Source organism: Aptenodytes patagonicus, chromosome 9 (assembly GCF_965638725.1).
Source record: "Aptenodytes patagonicus chromosome 9, bAptPat1.pri.cur, whole genome shotgun sequence".
Lineage (NCBI taxonomy): Eukaryota > Metazoa > Chordata > Aves > Sphenisciformes > Spheniscidae > Aptenodytes > Aptenodytes patagonicus.
In genome coordinates, this window is record NC_134957.1 from 11936413 (window position 1) to 11959172 (window position 22760).

The window sequence follows — 22760 nt, forward strand, 5'->3', positions numbered from 1 at the left end:
CCTGGAACAAAACAAAACAAAAAGCTCTTCGTGTTGTCTTTATGGGACATACACAACTAAGTTGTTTTGTTTGGTTGTTTTTTTAAATGCCTCCTCCAGCTGCAGTTATATGACTAACACCAAATCCTTGGTTGTGTAGGGCTCACAGAGAGGGCTTTTACATAAATACATGTTTTAGTATAAGGTCTAGAGGCACAGAACTGTTAAAAATTAGTCAGACATATTAATTTGAACCTTTGCTGGAATCTTTGTGCATCCAAGTAGAAAAGAACACATTTTGACCAGAGAAAAGAAAAAGGCCTTTAAGCCTAGCAACATAAAACTTCCTGTATTCATTGTCCACATTATCATCCTTTAGCCAGACACAGAGAATTCTTGTGTATGTTGGCAGGCATCTGCAAGCAGCAATAGATGTTTTCTGAACTGTCTGTGACAGAGAGGGAAATTGGGAGCTCTTTAAAGCCTTGGCTTTAAGACAGTATCTTGCCCCCCCTGCCCTCTGAAAAGCACGTTGTTTCTACAGTAACATTTTCCTATCATTTTAGTTCTCTGAACATGTCCCAGAAGGATCCCTGCCAGAAACAAGCCTGTGAAATACAGAAATGCTTGCAAGGTACCAAGTGTCATTTTGTCTTTCTGGTGTCTTGATTTTTGGTGGAACTTAATTCTTTTAACTTAACCCTGTTCTCCTTTCACCTTGAGAATGAAGAAAGCAAGCACATTAGCATCACCTGGTTGCATAGCGAACAAAATTATAATGTCTGGTTTTAATAGAATTCCCATGTAATTGATTGTAAATAATGAGACACCATTAGTACAAAACAGAGCGTTTGTAACAGTAATGTTGTGCTTATTTCAGAGTGTTCTCCATGCTGGTAGTGAGTAGTGAGATCCCATGTGTAGTCTTGGGACTCAGCTGTAGGCGGGGAGAGCTAGACATTATAATAAGCTCTCTAACAGAGCAGGTAGTGGGTGGATTGTATGAGAAGACTGCAGAGCTTCTAGCTCCAGTGGTATTTTAAGACTCAGATAGATGTCTGTCAGGAACGGGTTAGGTATATGTGATCTGGCCTCAAGGTATGAGATGGTCTCCCTCTGGAGACCTTTAACAGCTGTTTTGTATTAGCTTAGCTAAATATTTGTAGGGGTGAGGGAGCTTATGTGATAATGTGTTTTGAGAGCCTGAGTTGGGGAGAGCAGGCTTGTTACTTGCAGAGGACAATATTTTTAAAAAATTTTGGTTGTTCTTGGAAAAGGATTTGCCTTATGGAATGAATAAAAGGAAACATTCCTCTATGCCAAGGCAGCTCAGCCATACGGGAAAGAGTTCTTCCTAACTCATCTGGTGGAGCCATGAGGCAGGATGCTAGTGATGCCACAGCTAAAATTAGCCAGGCCAGTTCCACAGCAACTCATTTCTGCCTTTAATTTATTTGCAGACTACAAGCAGGTTAGCTAAAATACAGCAGGGAGGGAGGAGGGGTCCTGCTGGGGAAGTAGAGAGATGGCTTTGCAGACTGCAGCAAACATAGTGATTGCAATCTGTGCAGGTAACACAACAACCCCGGTGGCTGGGGAGGAGCATAGGAGGAAAAGCATCTGGGAGAAAGAAGGGGAAAACAATAGTCAGTTATTGGTAGATGTCGGTCTTTCCCAGAATTGTTTTCTGAAAGCTGTGTTCAGCTCAAAGCAAGGGCTCAAACAACCCCCTCTACATGTCCCCAACATTTGTCTAGATATTACCTTTTACTGTCTTTACCTTCATCTATTACCTTCGGCTGCCTTCTCCCCTCATAGTAACTGCACATAAAAGCTAATGTTTGACCCTGTTTTGGTCCCATCTGTGGCAATGTTCTTTTTATAACATTCATGGAGGTTATTCCAAGTGTTTTACCTGTGTAGGTTTGTGTACATATTTGATCTGAATGGTTAAGTGTTAGCAAAGAAGCTCTTTGCTACATGCACGCTCTGCTGTCCACCACTTCTCTAGCTATCATTTTGGAGTGCTGTTGTTGTTCATGTATTATCATGCTGTGGAGTTGTCTGAGTTGCACAGATGAAGCAGCTGAGTTGACAGACAGCAAAGCAATTTTTCCCTGTAAGGATTAATGCAATACAGGATGTATACAGAGCCTTAACTGACAAATACACAGAGACAGTGTACACAGTGCAGAAGCAGGACCTTTGGGAGTCCAAAAGATCTTGCCTGCTTCCTCTGTGAGACTGAATGCCCCCTGTAAATCTCTTTTGTGTTTTGCTATCTGTTGTACAACTAACCATTGTGCTTTTCAGGAATGCATCCCTGACAGATAGCAGGGTGTGGCTGTATGTAGCCGTAGTTTTAGAAACAAACCTGCACAGGCAGAGGAATGGTTAGGAGAGCCTTGGAGCACTCATCATTAGCAGGTTATGGCAGAGAGAGATTAGCTCTCCTCTCCAAGGGCCTGCCATGCCTCCTAGGCTGCCAGCTTGCACAAGGCTGTAACATCACCATAACCTTTTTCTCAGGGGTGATCTCTGTGCTTGTGTTACAGGTCACTCACCAACCCAGTTAGGGAATTCATAGCCCAGTGATCAGAGTGGGCTGGCTTGCTCATTAACTGGAAGGCATTCACTGCTGCCTTCTGGGCTCACCAGTGGGTGCTGTGTTTGTCTCACATTGGGTTGCTGTTGCTTCTTTTAGTCTTTTAAAAATCAGTGGCTTGTGGGGGGGTGAGTGCAGCTGTGTAGTGATTGTGTAGCTCATCCAAAGCAGAGTGGGTACCTCTGCACACCCTGCACTTCTATGCAGACAGGCAAGTAGTTATTAATTCAAGCCACAGACTCAGTCTGCTCACATACCTGCAGGGCTTCTCTCTGAGAGCCTGGTGGCCAGCCCTGCAAAGCACTGTGGGCTTTGCCACCTCAGCCAACAGTGGCAGCCAGCAAAGCGCTAGGGCAGAAAGGATGCTGGACAAATCACCTGTGTCCTGCAGTGCCTGAAACCTGCTGGTGCAGTGAAATCTCTCTGAGCCTGAAACAAAGGCAATATGGAGAAAGTACAGAGGTGGGCGTAGCTGTGCCGTGCACAAAGACGTGAGCCTAGTTATCCCAGGTCAGACTAGGACCTCGTTTAGCCCCGTGTCCCAGTTCTGGCAGTGTCCAAGAGGAGAAGCCTATGGAGGTGAAGGAGGTCAAGTAACAGTTGCGTGGCTAGAGGTGGGACCTTTGTGTGGAAGGTGGTTGTGTCACTGGCTCTGTGCAGCTGGATTCAGCTGCTGGCATCTAGCTAAGCATTCCTGATAGTGTGCTGCCTGCTTCGGTTAGCTGCAAAGCTACAGCCTGCCCACAACAGGACACTGGTAGGAGGTTGGCAGTCATGATCCTTACCCCTTCCTTTCACAAACCCCACAGTGCTGAAGAGTGCATATGTCCCTGTTTATAGCAAGTCCTCTTTGGATGCTCTTATATTTACACTCGGCTGTAAACCTTATAGTGACATGGCAGCTGGGTTGAAGACCATGGATGACAAGATCCAGCTTAAAAGCACACAGGCTAAAGAAAGGAAGGATTGAAGGGCAACAATAAGGGAAACGTCATTCTTACTGTAGTGAGATGTGATAGCTACAAAACTGGGGGACTGAAGATGCTCCCATCCACAACAGCAAGGCTGCCTTTGCATGGCTTTAGATAGCTGAAACTAAGGAGAGATTTTTGTAGAGCAGAGAAAACGATGAAATGCTTGTAAGCAGCTCTTGCTTTTCAGAGAAACATGCTGCCCAGCAGCTGAAGGGCTGGGCTAGATGTGTCCTCTCTGGGGACAAAATGTGTTCCCCTCTGCAGACTTAGTGTCTCCTTCTTATTTTCCAGTGAACAACTACATGGAGTCTAAGTGTGAAACCGTGCTTCAGGAAATGCGGAAGTGCTGTGCCCGGTACCCCAAGGGCAGATCCATCTGTTGTTCAGGGTTTGAGAAAGAAGAAAGGGAGAGAGAAAAGTTTAAGGCGACTTCAGACGGAATTCCCCCACCACCTCAGTAACACAATGCAGCTCCAGCAGGTGCCGGAGCACGGACTAACCTGCAGAGCTTGTGTGTGTTTTTTCAAGCCTTCTTTAGACTTTCAGGAAAGCCAGATCGCTCCTATAACACACCATTCGGCACACCAAAAAGTATAACGCAGTACCAACAGATGGCCTGGTTAACAGACTTTATTTTCGGTACCAAAACATCATCTACATTGTCTTTGCATTGCACCTGTGTCTGTGAAATTCAACTTGATGTTTTTAGAATGCTTACCTTACTCTAATCCATCCTTGCTCTCAAAATGGAGAACTGGAACCAAGTTATTCTGGCTTCTGGAGCAGAGGTACAGGAAATGAGCTCAGAAGAATGAGTGAGTTTAAGTGTGACACATAAAACAAGTCCATCTTGACACAGCAAAGGTATTGCTGCCATCATGCAGTAGTTCCAGACAACATTTGCCTGTCCAGTGGTTCAAGCTCAAGAATGGGAATCAGGTCTGGGGATTGTTCCTAGGTCTTGCATAGATCACGAGTGACTACAAGTCACTTTGCCTAAGTGCCTCACTTTCCCACTGGACAGACTTTTGGTTACTTTATATTTGAATTGCCTACACGCTGCTATTTGCATGACAAAGATGTTACAGGAACATTATTTCAGGGATTGCTACAGGAATAGGATTTTTTTTAAAAAAGCAATATTCATTTGAAAGATCTGACTGTTGATATAAAATTTATAAATTTATGTACAATTGAACACCTTTAAGCAATATGTTACAAACCCAGCGTAGTTCAACCCGCTGGTACCCAGAGGCCTGTCACAAAGCCCTGGGCTAGATCCAAGAACTGATTTAGGTGCTGCTTACTGAACAAGCAGTTGTAGGCACTTGCTTTCAACACAGCATTCCAGACTCACTCACAAGCCAGCTGTCTGGACCCCAGGGAGAGATGGCTTTTCAGAAGCTCTCACCCGTGCAGCGGAATTTCCTGTGACCTGTAGGAAGAGCTTGGTAGACAGGTTCCTGCATCACCCTTCAGAGCTGCCTAAGTCTCTCCATCCCCTGTAGCAGGAGTCCAGGCACCTCAGTGGGTGCCAAGTCCATTACAGGGCCTAGGCACCTAAATATCAGACTTTGAACCCACTAGGCCCCTAACTCTGTCATTAGATCTAGCCGTAAAGGACTTTTGTGCTGTGATCAAGTACAACTTACTTATGAAATACAGCTTCTATAAACAGACCACTGTAGTCTAGGCACAATAGTTGAGTGTATTGAAGCCTAGAAGAGCAAACCGTCTGTATTCACTGCTCTGAAATACCATGATACAAAATAAATGACTGGAACAAATTGTAGTCTCAGTTTGCTTGTTTATTGAGGATACAACATAGCTGCAAGCCAGGCAGCTTGGCTGCCATTCACAGTCCAGAGCTACATATGATATCATCATGTTTAAATAGAAGCTGCTTGATATTTTTATAACCGGGGCTGAAGATCAGAATAATTCAGGGCTAGCCTTCCCCTCCTGCCCCCCTCCCCCCCAAAAAAAACCTTAAGACAAAATAGGGGTTTTAGTATTCTTGAAAAGTAGGGGAAAGTGATGACAATGTTTTGAAGCGGCTCAAACACTTGACAAGTAGCTCATCTTTCCCTTTTGCCCTATCTGAGCAGGAGCAGTGGAAAGAAAGTCACTAATAGATGATAAAAAATAAATATTTAGGCTTCTGTTGCGCCTATTAAAAAGAAAAGCCTCGTCTTCGTGCCCATTTCTACTCAGGTAGAGCAAACTTGCTCAGCAGGGAGGCTCTGAAGCCAGGCTGGCAGCAGAATCACCTCCTGCCCCAGAAGCATCCCACCTTTTGGGAACATGGGTGATTGGTGCCAGGATCATCAAGGAGAGGGATTTATTAAGGCAGCCCATGGTTACCTGCAGAGAAGAGGGAAGGCTGGTGGCCTCATGCTACCAGACTGGCTGTAACTGCTCCCATGAGTCAAATGCAACACGCAGGGTAAAACAAAACCACACTGGTTCCCAAGAAGTCAACAGACCTCATACATAGAAGCTATTAGAGCAAAACTGTTTAATAAAATATCACTTCAACAAGCATTTACATACAATATATAAAAACACTTTAAAAGCCTAGTGTGTTTTAAACCTTCTCAAACTGGAACAGATGCCAGAAGCTGTTGAAACAAGACCAAAAAGAGCAGGGGTGGGGAGGGGGGGAACACCTCATCTTGGTACCTGCAACAATGCATCCCCACAGAGGTTGATTCACCATCAGAGCTTCCAGTGTGGGCTCACAGCATTAAACAGTGCCAGTCATGAGCCCAACACTGGCACAGCAGAAAGATTTGCCAGATCCTGATGTCCTTGTCCATTCCTTGCCTGCATTCACATCAAACTCAACATGAATTTGTCACTTCTTTCCCCTTCCAGCAGCAATTGAGGCGTTTTAGCTCCCTCTCTTGGCCATTTCTCTCCATAGCAGCAAGTCGGGACCCTGTGGAGCAGAACCCAGTATACCCTTCCCTGGGGCTGGGCAGAAATAGTGATTTATCTGAGCCTGAAAAACATCCCTAAGGTCTGTTAATGGTTTACTTTGAGCTTTGTCATTGGAGAAAGCTTTCTGGAGATTAGTGCATCTCAGAAGAAGTTGTGTTATGCAGCACACCAGGCAGAGGGGCAGCAACACTGTTTTCTTACACAAATAAGAGAGACCCTGCAACACAAATGTATCAATTCATGCACATTCAGCCCTGCAGGGTTCCTACAAAAAAAAAACCAAACCAAAACAAAACCACCACGATCATCTGTCACTCCACTCCCAATTTACTGAAGACCTATTTGCTGCATCATATCACGCCTGCAGTCCTGGATGGCTTTTAGGAAGACCATCATTAAAACAACGTGAGCCCAGCTGCTCCCTCATTCTGCTTGGCCATGTATGGCAGGACAGGAGCAAAGATACCAACTTCTGTTTCCTGATTACCTGCAGCCTCTTTTCAGATCCTGAAGGTGAGAAAATCTCAGCTAAATCAACGTGTTGCTACACTGACACTTCAGTCAACAGAGCTGAAACAAAATTAACAACTGCAAGTGCTCATCCCAAAACCGCTGGTGGACGAACCCACAATTCCAGCTCTTTCAGCAGCTCTCGGGGGAAGATCCCCATTTCTAGCCATACTGAGAGCAGCAGTGGATGATCAGAAAGGCATTACACAACACTGGAGATGGGGTGCAGCCGCTGAGCCCAGGTGCTGCGTCCCAATCACTCATGCACATCATCATTCCCTAGCATGTTTCCAATGGAAGGATGGGCTAACTTTCACATTAAAAAAAAAAACATTCTTGGCAAGAACTCCTACATGTACCTGCTGGAGGACATCACCCCACCGTCATGCAAGTCCCCACACTCTGGAAAGCGCTAATGCCAGCCCAGCACAGCCAATGCAGAACACCTCTAAGGGATTTTTAGGTTTTTTGTTTGTTTGGGGTTTTTTTGTAATTTTCTCTTGTAGGTTAGAGTCCTGCTCTGCACACAGCTGCACTGGGACAGACTGTCCAAAAACAGCTGAGCTCTGCATCTGGGCTGCCTCATCACCCGCAGGAGAAGGGCTGCAGCTGATGGAATTAAGCAAGCAGCTTTTTTTGTGGAAATGGTAAACACAAAGAAGGAACATAACCAAGGCAGAAAGTATGGAAATGAGCCACTCCCACAAGAGCACAATCTGGTTTTCCCAACAGTTTTGTCATTTCAGTTGCTTGCAGAGACCAGAGTTTGTGCTCTGCAGAGGCAGGTAAAGGACTGCACTCCAGATTTCACATCCTCCCCCGCCACCACTCTAGTAGAGCGGCAACAGGGACCCTGGACCAGTACAAATGTACCCTAAACAGGGATGCATTTCCTGTCTACAATCCTGTCCCACATGGTTACAGCTCACCAAAGCCAAAGTGGCCAGAGAAGGTCATGGTAGACCTAGAAACACTAATCTGAGGCCCAGGGTGATTTACAGCAAGTGGCACAGCTGAAACGCATACCGCCTGCGCCAGCTAGCCTGACACAGACAGGTCAAGCACGCTGAAAGCCTGCCCACCACAAGAGAGTGCCTCAGCACATTTCAAAGGCTGAGCAGTCAGCTAGCAAGTGAGAAAGGGGCTCTACAGTGCAGGAAGCTTGATGACTTTCAGAACACATGATGAGGAAAGGGCCTGGAGAGTCACCCACGGTGCTGTTTCCATCAGCAGTGCCAGTGCTGCAATTCCAGTAAGGGGTATAAATAACAGCAGAGGAGAAGCCAAATGGCCATCTACGTGCAGTGCAATGGCAGGGGGAGGGCAGGAGAACCCCCAGCACCACATGAACTTGCTCCCTATCCACCCGCCCTGGACACAGCCCAGGCTGTCCCCTGACACTTCTGTGTCCACCCCAGGACAGCCAAGCACATTTTGGACTGCACACATGATCTCTGTGCAGAGGGAAGCACAGGCTTTCCAGGTACCAGGGCAGAAAAAGTGCAAGCTAAATAGTGGTGTACAGCTGACAGCTGTCGTACACATATAATGGCAGACAAATGTACGTGTAACAGCCCTGAGCACCTGGGAAGAAGCGCATTTAAGAGATTTCTCTGCCACTACATGTTTATGAGGCTGTAACTCAACAGAAAATTTGAGACTGGGCATATTTGGTGGGGAAAGGAATCACAATGATACACTGGGAGTCATAAGATTTCAGACCAATCCCAGCACCCCAACAGCCCAGACAGAGGAAAAAGTTGGAAATCAGAAGCAGTGCTGTAAGAAATAAGGGCTGGAACCTGGAAGCAGAAGGGACTGAGCCTGTCAGCAACATCCTTTGACTTCTAAGTGACAGAGAGCAGCAGTAGAGGAAGGCAGGGGAGGCTGGGCATGAAGGGAGAGTCAAACACAGCTTCTAGGACGCCATTCCGAGCAGGAATCCTCCAGCAAATCCTCCAGTCAGGATAACATTCTTCTTCAGAAATATGATCACCTAAGCAGGGGAGAGAAGAGCCAACAGTGTTCAACACCACCAGTTCACCCACCCACCTTCCCCATAAGAAGACATCCCTCAGGCTGTTCTCCAAGGTGAGTGATGCTCGGAGAGAGAGGCCACTGCTCGGGTCAGGGAAAGTATCCTACCTAATGACCTCCCCTCCCTAATCTCCCCGCTGCATGTACAGCTCTTGAACTGATCCAGTCCCAGTGCAGCCCAGATTCTCCGAGAGCTGCAGTCCGCTACACGCTCCAGGGCTCTCTCACAACCAGCATAGTCAGTCTGACAGAAGAGGCTGCTGGCTGTGTGTGCCAGACCAGGGTACAGCAGAGTCCAGGGTAACTAGGCCACTCTGCTGCCAGATCTACTTAGCTTTTCTTGTCAGACTGAAGAGACACTTCTTCCCACAACCCCAGCACATTTTCTCCCAACCCCAAGGAATTTGCAGCAACACATGGTGAGCTGGTGTCATGCCTAGAAGCCACCCTGGCTGTCTCAAATATGCATAGATACCTTTGCCATCTCTCCAGTTTTCCTGTCATTCAAGCATTCCCTCCTTGTATTTGCAGAATGGAAGATCCATAAGAGCCCAGGAGTCAATCCCATTTTCTGCTGTCCCTCCAGCTAAGCACCTGCACACACCCTGGGAGAGTTGTCTCACCTCATCCACTCTGCTTTTCACTTCTGGAGACATTTTGTTACCACTGCTGTGAAATTTCAGCTGCTGCTTGGCTTTGTTCACATCCCGTTCTACTAGCTTCCAGTCCACTTTGATGTATCCCGTGTGGTTTGCAATCTAGAGTTTTGAGGGGTGGAAAGTTCCTGGAGTAAAGTCCTGCATGACCATGGCTAAACAGACTCCCTTGCCCACCCACCTTCCCTGACCACAGCCACCTCCCACACACTGGTCCAGTGGGATGAGAGGATGAGCGCACGAGCTTAAAAATTGTACAAAGGACCACCCCTGTAGCTGTATTAACTGTCCTGCAACATCTGTCTCCCACAGTAATCCCCTAACAGCAGGGCACACATTGCAGCTTAGCCTGTTTCAGCCTCTATTCTCTAATGTAAAGCTGGCATCACCTCCCCCTCACAACTGCCACATATATCGTTGGGACTCTCTGCAGCTCTCCTGCTGCTGTGGGTGGACACAGCTATTAATAGCCTGTTCCTCTCTAAATATTTTATCTGGTCAGGATGATTCAGCAGTGAAACTCTCCCTGCTCAGAGCAAGCTTTTGGCTTTCAGCAGAACAAGCAGAGCCAGAAGAGCAGGGAGAACGAGTCACACACAAGAGAGTGCCTGAGAAGCAAACAAATAAGGCTGCTGCATGAGGTCTGAGAGCTGTTCTGCCTCCTGCAGGATGTACGAGCAAGATGTCCACATCCGAGCAGCTCCCCTCCGTTTCTCTCCTCTTCCGCAATGCTTTACAGAGAGCCCCATCTGTGCTGGCCTGACTCCTCAAGTAGCCAGGTTGACAGGAAACATATCACAGACATAGACAAATCCCTCTTGACATCCAGGGCTGTTCCTCCAGGGACACCATCTCCACAGGCATAGGACTAAGTACAGTAGTCAGTTCTGACCAGACAGTCCTGCAGCAGCAGAGCAGTTTGCCGCAGCGAAAGGCTGCCTCCTGCTTCACTCAGGTGCCCCTGCAGTAACAGCCCCCACATGCCTTTGGCCTGGCCTTTGTTAACAGACCCTAAGCAGATAGCACCTTTTGGCAATCCTTAAGTGTAAGCACACTGATCCTGCTTTGCTGCTGCATCTATGTACCCCGGGGAACACAAGCCCTTCACATCCATGGTCACACAGAGCTCCTGGCAGAGCAGGGAGCTGGCCCCACAAGTCCCAACAGGTAATGATCACTAGAGAGCCCTTTGTCCCCACCAGCACAGTTCTCGGAAAGCCCGGCCCACTGTTCATACACACCTGAAGTAGGAAAAAGCCACCTCCTACCGCTGTCGCTGCCAGCTTTCCAACTTTCTGGAAGATGAATCCAGTACACCTACAAATCAACAAGGAACCAGTCAGGAGAATGACACACGCTCCTCAGCATGCTTCCCACAGGCAAGGCTGCCTTTGGCAGTAATTATGCAAGACCTGGAGACAGCCTAATGAATGGCAGAAGAAACCTACGTGCAACCAGAGAGAAAGAATTTGTGCCCAGCCAAAAGTGATGCTTTATAGCTTTTTACTTCTCACTATTGCATTTCAGCCTTTTGCAGTTTTGAGTCTTATCTCTTCAACATCAATCTTCTCCCAAAAGAGTAATCGGAAACACGTGATTTCATCAAAATCAACAAGTGATTTTAGCTTTTTTTTTTTTTTTAACTGGTATCATCTCTGAACAGAAATTAGGCAGCACATCTGCTGCTGCTCCATGATAGAGCATGGGGAGCAGATCACAAGGCAAGCTTCTCTGTTGCCCAAACAACTGCTTACTTTTCCTTTTCATTTCTCAGAAGAGAAAAATGCTGAAACAAGCAGACAGCAGTGGGCTAAAGCTATACTGGTCTCCAAACTGGGTTACACGCTCGCAATACGAAAGACATCGCTGCAGCCACCAGAACTCAGGCAAGCACCACCCCATTGCTCAGTCATGCAGCAAAGGGCTAGTGTATTGTATCACCCAAAACAGACTTTACTTTGACCACAGTTTCCTTATCAACATTGCAACCTGCTCTTACCCATTTCTGAATACACACACTTAGTGAAGATACAACAGAGAGGTGGCCAGCTCATATTTTTATCAGAAAATGAAGATCTGTCATACGCTTTTAAATGGTTACCCCTCTGCCAGACGAAGACAACAGGCACAGCAAGAAGCAAAGCAGTGTGATTACACCAAGTTTTCAACTCAAACAATGCTGCTGTGGGAATGAAGCTGCAAATAGTCCCACAAGCCACCAGCCCCAGCACTTGTTACAAGTGACACGAAACCCCAGGAACCATGCCTGCAGGCACAATAAGCCGCCTCCACAGGAGGTTTTTGTGCAGATGCCTGAAGCACATCCACCTCCAGGGAAGAGATATCCTTGTTCCAAGAGGCTCATATTTGCTTGCCCTAAATTCAACAACACCACTTTATGCCAGAAGTTGAAGAGAACTATCTCACCTCAAAAATTAAAGCCTGATGCCATTTTCTTCCCTAGGAGATACTCTCAGTTCTTCAGCTCCACGTTCAGCAAAGCATGCCAGGGCACAGTGGGCTGAGCAAGCTGGACACCTGCCTTCTCTGAAAGACTGCCAGATGACCACCCTGCACCTGTCAGCATGTTCCCAAAAGCCTGGCTAATGCCCACATGCATCCTGCCTGCCACGAGCAGCAACGGCAACCCCAGCACATCTTACCATCCTGTGACCCCTCCGATCACCAGCTGCGTAGCCACATTGTATTTCTCAGCGCTTGACCCCGAGCTGGGAGCGAAGACCTTGCGCCACCAGGGCCGGTTCTTGGTGTACTCCGCCAGGTCCAGCACACTGAAGGAGTCCTCCTTCACACCTGCAGGCACCTGGAGAGGCTCAGTGCTGGGACTGCTGTCCCACAGCCCCCTGCCGGCTGCCCAGGGCCTCCCCAGGGACATGGGACACCCACCCAGTCACACAGCCCACGGGGCCTGGCACTCTCCCCGGGCTTTTGGGAACCCCCAGGCCCCACACCCTCCTCCGAGGGCCTCAGACGCCCCTAGGGCCCCTCAGACCCCCTCAGACTCCATTCCCGGGACCCCTCACCCCCCTCGGCGCTCCCGCAGGTCATGCCCCTGAGGAAGGGGTGCGGGCTGAGGAGCCCTGTCCCGGGAGCCGCCCCCAGAGCGGCCTGCTGCGGTTCGGGCCCTCAGGCGGTGCCAGGCCCTGGTACCGGCTGCCGCGCGTTGCCAATGGAAACAGCGCCGCGCAGGGCACGGGCCCCGCTCTCCGCCGGAGGGGCCGAGCTGGGCGAGCCGGGGAGCCCGCTGCCAGGGGCAGAGGAGTGGGAGGACCCCCCGCCGCCGCCATGCCATGCCATGCCATGCCATGCCATGCCGGCCCGGCCCGGCCCACCTCCGCCCGCCATGGGGCCGTTGGGCTCCGCTCGCCGCTGCCACCGGGCCGCCACGGGCACGTGACCACGCTGCGCAGGAGCAAGCGCGCGGCCATCGCCTCACGTGGCCGCGCCTCGCTACGCCCCCGGCGCGTCATTTGGGGAGGGAACGCGCTGGGAGGGGGCGGGCACGTCGCCTGTGGGGTTAACGGAAACCAGTGCATGAGTGCGAGCAGGAGTGCAGGTGGCGCGGGCCGGGTGGGGGAACAGGCAACGTTCTGGGAACCAATGGCAGCACTCTGCCGCGCTGGCCGGGACATCCCGCTCACAAACAGCCCAGCACCTCCTTCCCCCTTGCAGGCAGGCGGACGTGTGTCGGGAGCCACAGCAGCATCGCACGTGTTTCCTGCACTGCCCTGATTAGGGGGAACTGGCTGGAACAGTGTGTGCGCACCCAAACCAAAGTGGTGGGACAGCACTTCCCCAGGGACTGAGGCTTGATGTCTTGCACACAGTTGTCCCGTGGGGGCTGGTGCCTGCTGCCCACAGCAGGTTTGGGCCTTCGGACTCAGCCATCTGAGGTGCTGAGGATCAGACAAGGCACACCTGGGGGGATGGGTACCATGGGGGGTAGGAGAAGAGAAGCCGGGTGCCCAGCCCTTGAGCCGCAGGTACCCTGTAGACAGGATGCTCCAAAAGGCTTTTGCTCTCATAACCACCCAGAGAAGAAGACTGCACTCCACAAGGGTTTATTTACTCTCTGGCAACTGGAAAGCTCCTGCATTTGCTCTCCTGGGCAGCCGAAGCCCCATAGCATTGCTCGGGATCAGGGCTCCTCTCCCAGAGAGCCCTGGTAATCCCATCCCCAGCAGATCAGAGGGCATCTCCTGTGGGTTGCAGCGTGGTCACCCTTTGGTGACCCAGTAATCAGATGTAGCTGTTAGCAAGACTATCGGACAGATCCTACACCGACTACTGAGCAGCCAAGAGCACCATGTCTCTGCTGGGTCTCCGCGTTGGCTCTAGGCAAGGCTGGCAGTGAGCAGAGCAGCTTCCCCTGGGAAAAGAAGATGTGGTAGCCGGGGAGGGGATCACCAATGGGGAGGGATGGCTGGGGACCTGGCAGCAGTGTTTCGTCTTGGAAATCCCATCTGAACACCAGTGTCAGGTGGCACTGGGGTTTCCTGCATGTCCGGTACGTGGTGGGCTCCCATCCCCATGCAGCACATGTCCCTGGTTTTGTCTCCCTACCCTGGGCAAAGGGCTGCCCTCGTGCCCTGGTGCCAGGCAGGGTTCCTCTTGTGCCTCCTCCCCAGTGCCAGCTGGGTGGTCCCCTGCACATGTGGTCCCAGGGGCACCCACTGGCCTGAGCATCTGCAGCATGGCCCCATCTTTCCCGGCACACGTGCACCATTGCCCGGGGCAGGCTCTTGGCTTCCTCCCACAGCGGGGAAGGAGCTGGGCTTGACAGGGGAGCTGGAGGGGCTGCAGGGCTGGGGTTTCCTGTGCAGCAGGGTCAGGCCCAGCTTGGTACAGAGGGTGGCACAGGGGCCAGCGGGCATAGCGGCAGAGCTCAGCACTAGCACCTCAGCACCCTGCAGCCATTGGGGCTCCCTGCAAGGCGCCTTCCTGCTCCTGAGCAGCACTGTTCAGCTCAGAAGACACAGGCACGAAAAGCTGTTCCCTGTCTCAAAGACTTCCCCTCCCTCCCGGCACCACCACCACCTCCCAGCCTGTGTGGCCAGGCTGAGCCGCAGCTTGCCAGCCCATGCAGATTTCCAGTGGCCATGCAAGGTCAGGCCAAGCAGTACCAGGCAATAACGCAGTCAGCAAAACCACATCCCCCCACCAAGTCCCCATTTGCAGAGCCCCAAAAAATGCATTGTAGATGGACCCATGATGCCCCTCTGGGTTCCTCAGCGAGGCACCATACCTGGCCATCTCCACCAGATGCCAGGGTCCCCCGTCGATAGGAAATGTGTCCCCGGTGTGCGGGGACCTGGAGGGCTGCAGTGTCCTGGGGCTCCCAAGCTGGTACTCTTGTGGCTCAGCGTGATGTGGCGCCGACACTGCTGGCCTTGTGGCCCTGGCCGCGCAGCGCTCTGCTGAGGCTGCCACTGTGTTGCTGCCTTTAGTACGGTGAGAAGCAATGTCTGAATTCCCCTTCGCCTGGCTGGGACATCCGCGCTGGTGTCACGCAGCTGCGCAGGGACAGCCCCAGCTCGGCAGCTGGCTGGGGGCACGCTGCAGCTTGCAGAAAGGAAATTTGCAGCTCAGCCCCGTCAAAGCAAGAACACGGGGATTTTCAGCGGGGTTTCTCTCTCTGCCATCTCTCTCTTTTCTCATTTTCTGGAAATGAAACATACTCGGGCTCCAGCCCTTCATGCTACTCAGTGTCTATGGGTGGGGGCGACAGCCCTTCTCCTTCACTCCCCCGCCATCTGTCATGGGGACTTTTCAGTGCAGGCCAGCTCTCCCCTAGCCTCCCCCACTTCCATGCTGCGAAGAAAGGGGCTTTCTGCTCCCTCCTGCCAGCAGCTGGGATTTCTGCCAGCTGGGTTTAGGGAACAGGAGGGCAGGCTGAGCAGCCTGGCACCAGGCACAACGCTGTGCTGAGAGCAAGCAGTGAGCCCCCGGCCACTGCTCAAGCTCTCCCTCCTGCCAAGAAGCACTGATTTTGGACAGTGAGTGGATGCAGCCAGCCTGGAGCACAGCAAATGATACCAGGTGGCTGCTCAGGTGATAGAGGCACTCTCTTTCTGACTTGCTGATGCCTTGCAGGTGACCATGGGCAAGTCCTGCTGCTCCCTGCAGCAGTTTCCCAGCTGTAAAAGATGAATAACAATTCATGGATGCACCATAATCTTCTCATTCAACTCTTGCCTGTTTTCTGCCCCTTTGGCCAGGATCCTGGTCCATCTTCCCTGACAATCCCTCTGTCTCGCAAGTCTGCACCCTCTCCTGTTGCTGCCTGGCCAGCAGGCACCCCTGCCAGCCCCGAGGCCTGGGCTGGGCATGTGGGGACAAGCCGAGTGCGGTACAGGGACACCCATGAGCACTAGCTGTGGCGGCTTCCCCAAGCTCAGGGCTCTGCCTCAGCGACAGGCACAGCCCGGGACTGCGTGGAGGGCTTCAGGCTGCGCGGGAGATTGCTACACCTCCCTGCATCCAGTTCTCCTTTCTTCTTGGCAACGACTGAGAGAGGAGTTTTCTGGGACAGTGCTTCTCTTAAACAGCCATTCCCATGGAGCGCCATTAAATTCCTGTTGTTAAATTTAGCCCCTTTTCTGGCTCACCAGGAGCTCTGTTGATGTGAGGATGCCAGGGTTGAGCAGCACTGAGCACCAAGGGGACAGGTAAGGTAGAGCACCACCGTGCCCCTTCTCTGTGGCCCCAAGCACAGCATCTGTGGAACAGAGCCTCTTCTTGGGGGGTGCAGGGGAAGCTTTGCTGAATATGAGCAGCCCTTGGGGCTTGGGGCTTATTCCAGGAGTTTTTGCAGCAGCCAGGGTGTCTCAGGAGATGAGCTAAGCACAGTGCATGACAGACACCAAAAACCGGACGCCCCTTGGGAACATGACCCCCATCTCCAGGCTGACCCAGCAGGAACCCTCAAAGCAAGCCCAGGGGAGAGCGATTGATCTGAGCTTCATTTAATCAGCCAGGGTAATTAGGTGACTTACGAAGGACGTGTGCCCGGAGGCTGCTCTGGTTTTGGCCAGGCTGCTCCGACACTTGAGGAGCAAAGATCATTTAGCAATAGCTGTGCGAAGCCAGCGGCCATGGGAAGCATCCTCTGGCCGGTGAGACCTCCTGAATGCTTGTCCTCCTCAGCTCCTGCAGGCGCAGTGCCTGAGTGCCCTGTGTTAGGAGCGAGGCTGTTGTGCTCCCCCTGCCTGAATCATTCAGAGACGCCTCCGACGTGAGAAACGAGAGAGAAAGAGGAAATGCTCTGCTGACCCACTTACTGCAGAGAAATCCAGGGGAGGAGAGCAGACTTATTTTTGGGACCTCCTCCACATTGGTATTTCTGCTCCGGGGCTAAGGAACCTCAGGGCTGTATTTGCTGGATACTCAGGGCTGTTGGTGCCATCGGCCCCACTGTGCTGCAGCTCCCTTGGGGTCCCACTGTCTGTGGGTCAGCTGATCTGTGAGCTGCACAGGGCTGCAGTCCCTCTTTGCTCCATCATTGCTGGGGTGCAGTGGCTGAGCAAGGTCCACCAGGCATTTCTCCTCCAGCCCGGAGCTTTGGTACCAAAGGAGGGAGTTTTTCCCCCCAAGGACAGGTGTGGGCTTTGCTCCTGCTGTGATTTATCTGCACTAGGGCCAGGGTTTGTCCCTCCATCTGGGCTGGTTTTGCCGCAGCCTGGATGGAGACAAAAGCACCAGGAGAGATGCTTTTTTTGGCTGGTGGGTTGGTGGTTTGTTTTAATATTTTTTCTTCCTAACTGAGACAGTGGATTCTGAAAAAAGCAGCTCCCCTAAAGCACCTCTGCCCTTGCAGAGCATGGTGGGCCTGTTTACACGGGATAAACACATCCCCTGTGACTAAACCCCAGTACTGGCTCCAGAGAGGAGGCTGGAAACCCCCGCAGCATCCTTCACTCCAGCTGTGCAGGGAGGCACTGGAAAGGTGGCAGAGATTTCCTGGAGCATTTGGTGAAATGAGTCAGCGTGGCACGCATCCAGGTGGGCATGGCTGGTGGGCTGGGCAGGAGCCAGCTGGCAGTATGCGCTCAGTAGTACGGGGAGGAAGCGTAGCAAGCCCATGCAGCGGGGACTTGCCCAGGGCACGTCTGTGGAAGAGCAGGGATGTGTCCTGCTGACCCTCAGGATGCCATTCCTCTTTCTGGAGCAGCTGCACACCAAAACCAAGCCCTCCCCAGGGCAGGCAGGGTCCAGGTGGGATGTGGGCAGCAGCAGGAGATGCTCCAGCTCAGAAGCGCTGGTACAGGGGGCCATGACTGGTCCTTCTGCCAGATCGCTGGTCCCACACAGTACAGCTAGTGTCTCAGTGTCCTCTGCCCATGTGAGTGCTGGGAAAGGTGAGTGCCCCATGGGTGGCTGCTGCTTCTGAGATACTCTGCATTCCCAAGAAGCTGCCATGAGTCACTCGCTCTCTCACATACACACAAAAAAAGTCCCAGAAGAGATTAGACATGGCTCACTTTGTTCTGAGTCATTTTTATCTGCCCCAGCCCCATGTTGAGCTGAGAACTGCACAATTTGGGGAAACAACCAGCGCTTTCTGCATGCACATGGGTCCTTGGCTCTGGCCAAGCAGGTTTCTCCAGGACTCTTGGCAGGAGCCTGTCCTGGCTTCCCCATCATATTTGCATGGGAGGACAGCGCCCTGGCGCCGTCTCACAGGGAGGTTTGGGGATGGGCCGATCTGCTCATGCTGTGCCTTGCTCCAGGCAGGACCAGGATGCCAATGCCTCTCTGCAGCTCTCTCAAAGGCACAGCCATCTGCTACCACCTGGCCCATCCCATCCCAGCCATCAGGGCAATGCTGACACTTTGCAGTGGCACCTGCACAGGTTTGCTGAGCCCTTGGAAGTGCCAGGGCTGCTAATGCCACCCCACTTGCTGGGGCCATGCATGCTCTTGCTGGGGCATGTGGGATCTGGCTTAGCAGGCTATGCTGGGGGGGGGGGGAGCCGGGCTCCCTGTGGATGCCTGGCTGTTCTCGGCATGCTTCACTCTGCACTGGCTCTTCAATGCCTGCACAAAGCTACTCACTGCATGCAGCAAGCACCAGGATCTGGGCCCCCTCCCCAAGTTATTTCCAAGTGTCCTCCAGTTTCACACCTGGACTCCCCTTCCCACAGCCTTGAGAATCTTGATAATATAATTTTCTTTCTGCTTCCTTAGGTTAGACCCCATATCTCCAGTTTACTCTTATGTCTCTGGGTCAGGAACCTGGAGCTGCCTCCCAGTAGCTGAAAATGGTTAAACCCAGCAATTCAGCACCTGCCAGTGTCACAACCATTTATTTCTGACTGTGTCCAGGCTCCTGCCACTGCAGCCCCCAAGTGAAGCTTTGCCTGACTCCCCTCTGTGATCCCCGCATCTTGTCATCCCACAGTGCCTGCAGCATCCCTGCCAGGGTTAGAAGCAAGAAGACTCCATGCCACCCCATGCAGATCTCCAGCACCCAGAGCTGGAACACCCCTCCTGACAGCCAACCCTAACCCTCCTGTGTGCCCATCCCGTGCTGCCAGCCTCCCCCCCCCCGACTGCCCTCTTCACAGTCATGTTGTCTGCTTGGCAACTTTCTCCCCATCTGCTTGTTTCTGGAAGAAACACCTTTTCCAGTCTTTCTGGGTGAGCACAGTCTCACAGCACTGGGAGATTCCCAGACAGGATGACTGGAATAAAGTCACATCCATGCTGCAGGGCACACTGGTGCCAGAAGCACAGATCAGATCTCCCATGTCTCTCCCGGACCTCCGGACAACCCTTTTCCCTCCAGCACAAGAATATCCTTCTACTTCACCACGGCAGGGCAGGTGGTGCAAAGCACCCAGGGCATCCCCGAATGTGACACACCACTTGTTTTGCACCAAAATACTTGCTGGAAAACATGAGGTGGGTTGTTGCTCATGTTCCTCACAAAGAAAAGGAGCCCCAGGCTGGGCACAGAGCCAGCTGCCAGTGCACAAGCCAGAGGAAATGTGTTTCTCACTGGCTTTTTGCCTCTCTGGGAGCAGGCTGGGTGGTGTGGGGGAACGCTTTCTGCCCTGGCTCCTGCTGTGTCAGCCAGCCCCTGGGCGAGTGCAGGAAGGAGTGGGCAGCCCCTCGGCGGGTTGGGGTTTTACACAGGCCAAGGGGGAGTCCCCCCGGGTGCTCCTTGCTGTTACCATGGGAGCCCCAGCCAGACACAGCTGCGCAGGATGGTTTTCCCCCTCAGGCTCAGGGCTGCCATAAGGAGAGGGGTGGGAAGAGAGGGGGTGTCCCCAGCAAGGTGGTGAGAACTAGCCCCTCTTTGAGGGAGAAGGACAGAGAGCTGTCACCGACCCCATGGACATGGGGTGCTCCTGCACGGTGAGCCCATGGGGCTGGGATGCTTGAGGTTGTTCACAGGCTATGCTGGGCTACATGGGGCAGTGGGACATCAGGGAATGTATTCCTACATCTGCTGGGATTGCCCCTACCCGGGGGGCTCAGCTCCTATCTCCCATTCCATCCCCTACCCGTCCCACCTGCCCCACACTAAGGATTTGCATCTGGGACCCCAAAACACCCATCCCACCACCATCGCCACCACTTCCTTCTGTTACTCAGGCACCAAGACTGTCACATGGATGCTTCTGCGCACACTGGGACTGTCATCAAAGGGGTCACTGCCCCTGTTGCACTCCTGCTGCACTACAGCATGATTTATGGGATGTTTCCCACCTCACTCGCCCAGCGGATGCTGGGACCACGCAGGGTTTTCCTCCTCATCTTCCTGCCTTCATGAGCTGAGGGAGAACCACATGCCAGCGTGTGTGCATGAGCACATGTGTGTGCATTTGGGGGAGTGGGGGGCATTTCCTGGGCTTTTAAAAAGAGATATTGAAAATTTGTGAGTTTAAAATGGATTAAATTTGCAAAAACATTTCAGTGCATCTTCTCTGAGCTGTTCTACAGGACCCTGGGAGAAGAGGAGAAGGGTGAGGGGCAGCTGGCAGGAGGGGAACTCCCAGAGATCGCCCCAACCCTCTCCCTCCCATGTGGCTCAAAGCGAGGTTATGTGGCTAAATCATCACTGCTTGGGGTGCAGGCACCCAGGGCACAGGTATACACCCCACATATGTACACACATATGTGCATCCCTGGCTATTTCCTCACCTCCAGCCCTGCCCCTGCAGAAGCAAAGTACCCTGAAGGCTCCCAGCGCTGGTGGGCATGGGGCAGCCCCTCCTGCTTCGTAGCAATAAGCCATCTGCATCCTGAAGGCAAATTTTCCCCTAAACTGCCATTTCTTCAAGCTATGCGGGATAGCAGGTACAGAAGGCAGCTGCCAGCTCCTGGGGGACTCCAGCCCCAGGTGCAAGCTCAGACTGACCTGAGGGGGAAAATAAAGGCTCCTGTAGCCTGGGCAGCAGCAGGGTGCTGGCCTGCAACCCGCTCTCCTCCTCCCCCTCTGCGGTGAGAGGGAAGGTGGGACCAGGCAGAGACCGCACCTAAATTCCCCTTCCTCTGCAACCTTCCCTTTCCTCACCTCACTCCCAGAGCCAGCTGGGTCCTGCAGTGGAGCTTACCACTGCGCTTGCCCTCCCTTTCCTTTTGTTTTTTCCTCTCCTCCTGTCACTGCCACCCCAGAGGAAGAGAGCGAGAGTCCATTGCTTGCACGCTCCTTTTTGCACTAACCTGCTCAAGCGATTCCTCTCCTAATGCCTTTGAGAAACTCTCCAGCGCTCTGACTGAGCCTGTGAGTGCTGGCTTTAAATCATCATCTCCTATGGATTACAACAGCTGGATGAGAAGATAAAGGCTTTTCTCTCCTCTTTCCTTTCTCATTCCTTCCTTTTCACTTTTCCTCCTGAAACCAGAGTGGTTCCCAGCCAGCGGGCACGATGCTGGTGGGAGTCCTGCACGGCCTCCTGCTCCTCTGCCTGGTTGAGGAGGGCATCAGCAAAGTCAGAAGATACTACATTGGTGCAGTGGAAACCGCCTGGGACTACACGCACAGCGACCTGCTCTCCGTGCTGCAAGCGCCTGCAAGGTAAAGCTCTTTCTATTGCAATTCCAGCACCCTGCTATGGGTGTTCACTCTCCCTGGCATGCACAGCACTGTGAGCTTGGGTCCAGACAGGCAGGTGCGTGGGGTCAACCTGGCAGAGTGGGTGCACTGAGCTGCTGGTACAGCTGGGAATGGGTGTTTCTGTGCAATGAGGAGTCACTAAGTGCAACCCCTGATAATGCACGGGTGGAATAAATGTGCAGAGAGGGATGCAGACCTGCTCTGCACTACTGCTCTGCACTGCTTTATCTTAATGTTGTTTGCCTGTGACCTTTTAAAGTCTGTGCCCGGAGCCAAAAGCTGGTTCTCCAGCCTGTGCTTTCTCTTCTGCTCTGCATCCTGTGAGCTTTGGGGAGATGCGAGGGGAGATGGGGTGTGCCCCCCTGCCTGAGGGCTGCAGAGGGAGGTTGGCTGTGCCCCTCCGACATAACTCAGAGCAGCAAAGGCTCTCCACTGTGTCTGCCCCTGGTAAAAACCAACTTTAGTTATTTATATCTTTGTGTACATTACATTGCTGGGGCTGAAATTTTTCCTTTAGGGAATGAGAATAATTTTTAGTGTTTGGGCAAAGAATGGTGTTTGTACATGGTGACAAGAGAGAGGAAGGCATGGTGGGTTTGCCCAAATACTTTGGAGTAGGAAGGAAAAGTGGCAGTTGCAGGCATCAGAACTATCTTGCCTAGAGACACAGCTGGCTTGGACACACATGGCTTGGGTGCACAGAATGGGCTGTTCTGAGCTCAGCATGGGGAGCAGAACTGGACGACTACATCCCCTGTGGATCAAGCCGTATCCCTTCCTTCTGCCCCACTGCCACATCCCCTTCCCCAGGTTCTGTGCTGGGGCAATGTCAGCTCACAGCCCCATCTCAGACCCACACTGGCTTGAGCAGTGAGGAGCTGTGGTCAGGCACTGGAAACTAGGCTCCAGTGATAAGCCAGGTCAGCCTGACTAGCTGCCATAGTCACTGTATCAGAGTTACGTTGTTTTTT

At 52.1% G+C, this 22760-nt stretch overlaps 3 protein-coding genes across 4 annotated transcripts in view; 2 read left to right on the forward strand and 1 right to left on the reverse strand.

Annotated features, from left to right (window-relative positions):
- Positions 1-551: 551 nt before the first annotated feature.
- CMC4 (C-X9-C motif containing 4) lies at positions 552-5345 on the forward strand. Its single transcript, XM_076347148.1, has 2 exons — positions 552-613; positions 3850-5345. The coding sequence occupies exons 1-2, from the start codon at positions 556-558 to the stop codon at positions 4017-4019; spliced, it is 228 nt and encodes a 75-aa protein (XP_076203263.1). The 5' UTR covers positions 552-555; the 3' UTR covers positions 4020-5345.
- Positions 5346-6059: 714 nt separating this feature from the next.
- Positions 6060-13127, reverse strand: FUNDC2 (FUN14 domain containing 2). The gene is made up of 5 exons (XM_076347145.1): positions 13058-13127; positions 12368-12518; positions 10946-11021; positions 9672-9806; positions 6060-9007 (listed from the first exon to the last, which is right to left on the reverse strand). The coding sequence occupies exons 1-5, from the start codon at positions 13068-13070 to the stop codon at positions 8930-8932; spliced, it is 453 nt and encodes a 150-aa protein (XP_076203260.1). The 5' UTR covers positions 13071-13127; the 3' UTR covers positions 6060-8929.
- Positions 13128-21601: 8474 nt separating this feature from the next.
- The window catches only part of F8 (coagulation factor VIII), a 28488-nt gene continuing 27329 nt past the window's right edge, over positions 21602-22760 (forward strand). For both annotated transcript variants that reach the window (XM_076347149.1, XM_076347150.1), the window contains exon 1: positions 21602-21750. In XM_076347149.1, coding sequence (XP_076203264.1) covers positions 21602-21750 — 149 coding nt within the window. The remainder of the gene's footprint in view (positions 21751-22760) is intronic.

What these genes read in the sequence shown, in the direction of transcription:
- CMC4 (XM_076347148.1), top strand. Translation starts at nt 556, where the DNA reads ATGTCCCAGAAGGATCCCTGCCAGAAACAAGCCTGTGAAATACAGAAA. An exon ending in AATACAGAAATGCTTGCAAG is followed by an intron (nt 614 to 3,849) that starts GTACCAAGTGTC and finishes CTTATTTTCCAG; the next exon opens with TGAACAACTACATGGAGTCT.
- FUNDC2 (XM_076347145.1), bottom strand. An exon ending in GTGGCTTTTTCCTACTTCAG is followed by an intron (nt 9,807 to 10,945) that starts GTGTGTATGAAC and finishes TCAAAACTCTAG; the next exon opens with ATTGCAAACCACACGGGATA. An exon ending in TGAAAAGCAGAGTGGATGAG is followed by an intron (nt 9,008 to 9,671) that starts GTGAGACAACTC and finishes TCCCCTGCTTAG; the next exon opens with GTGATCATATTTCTGAAGAA.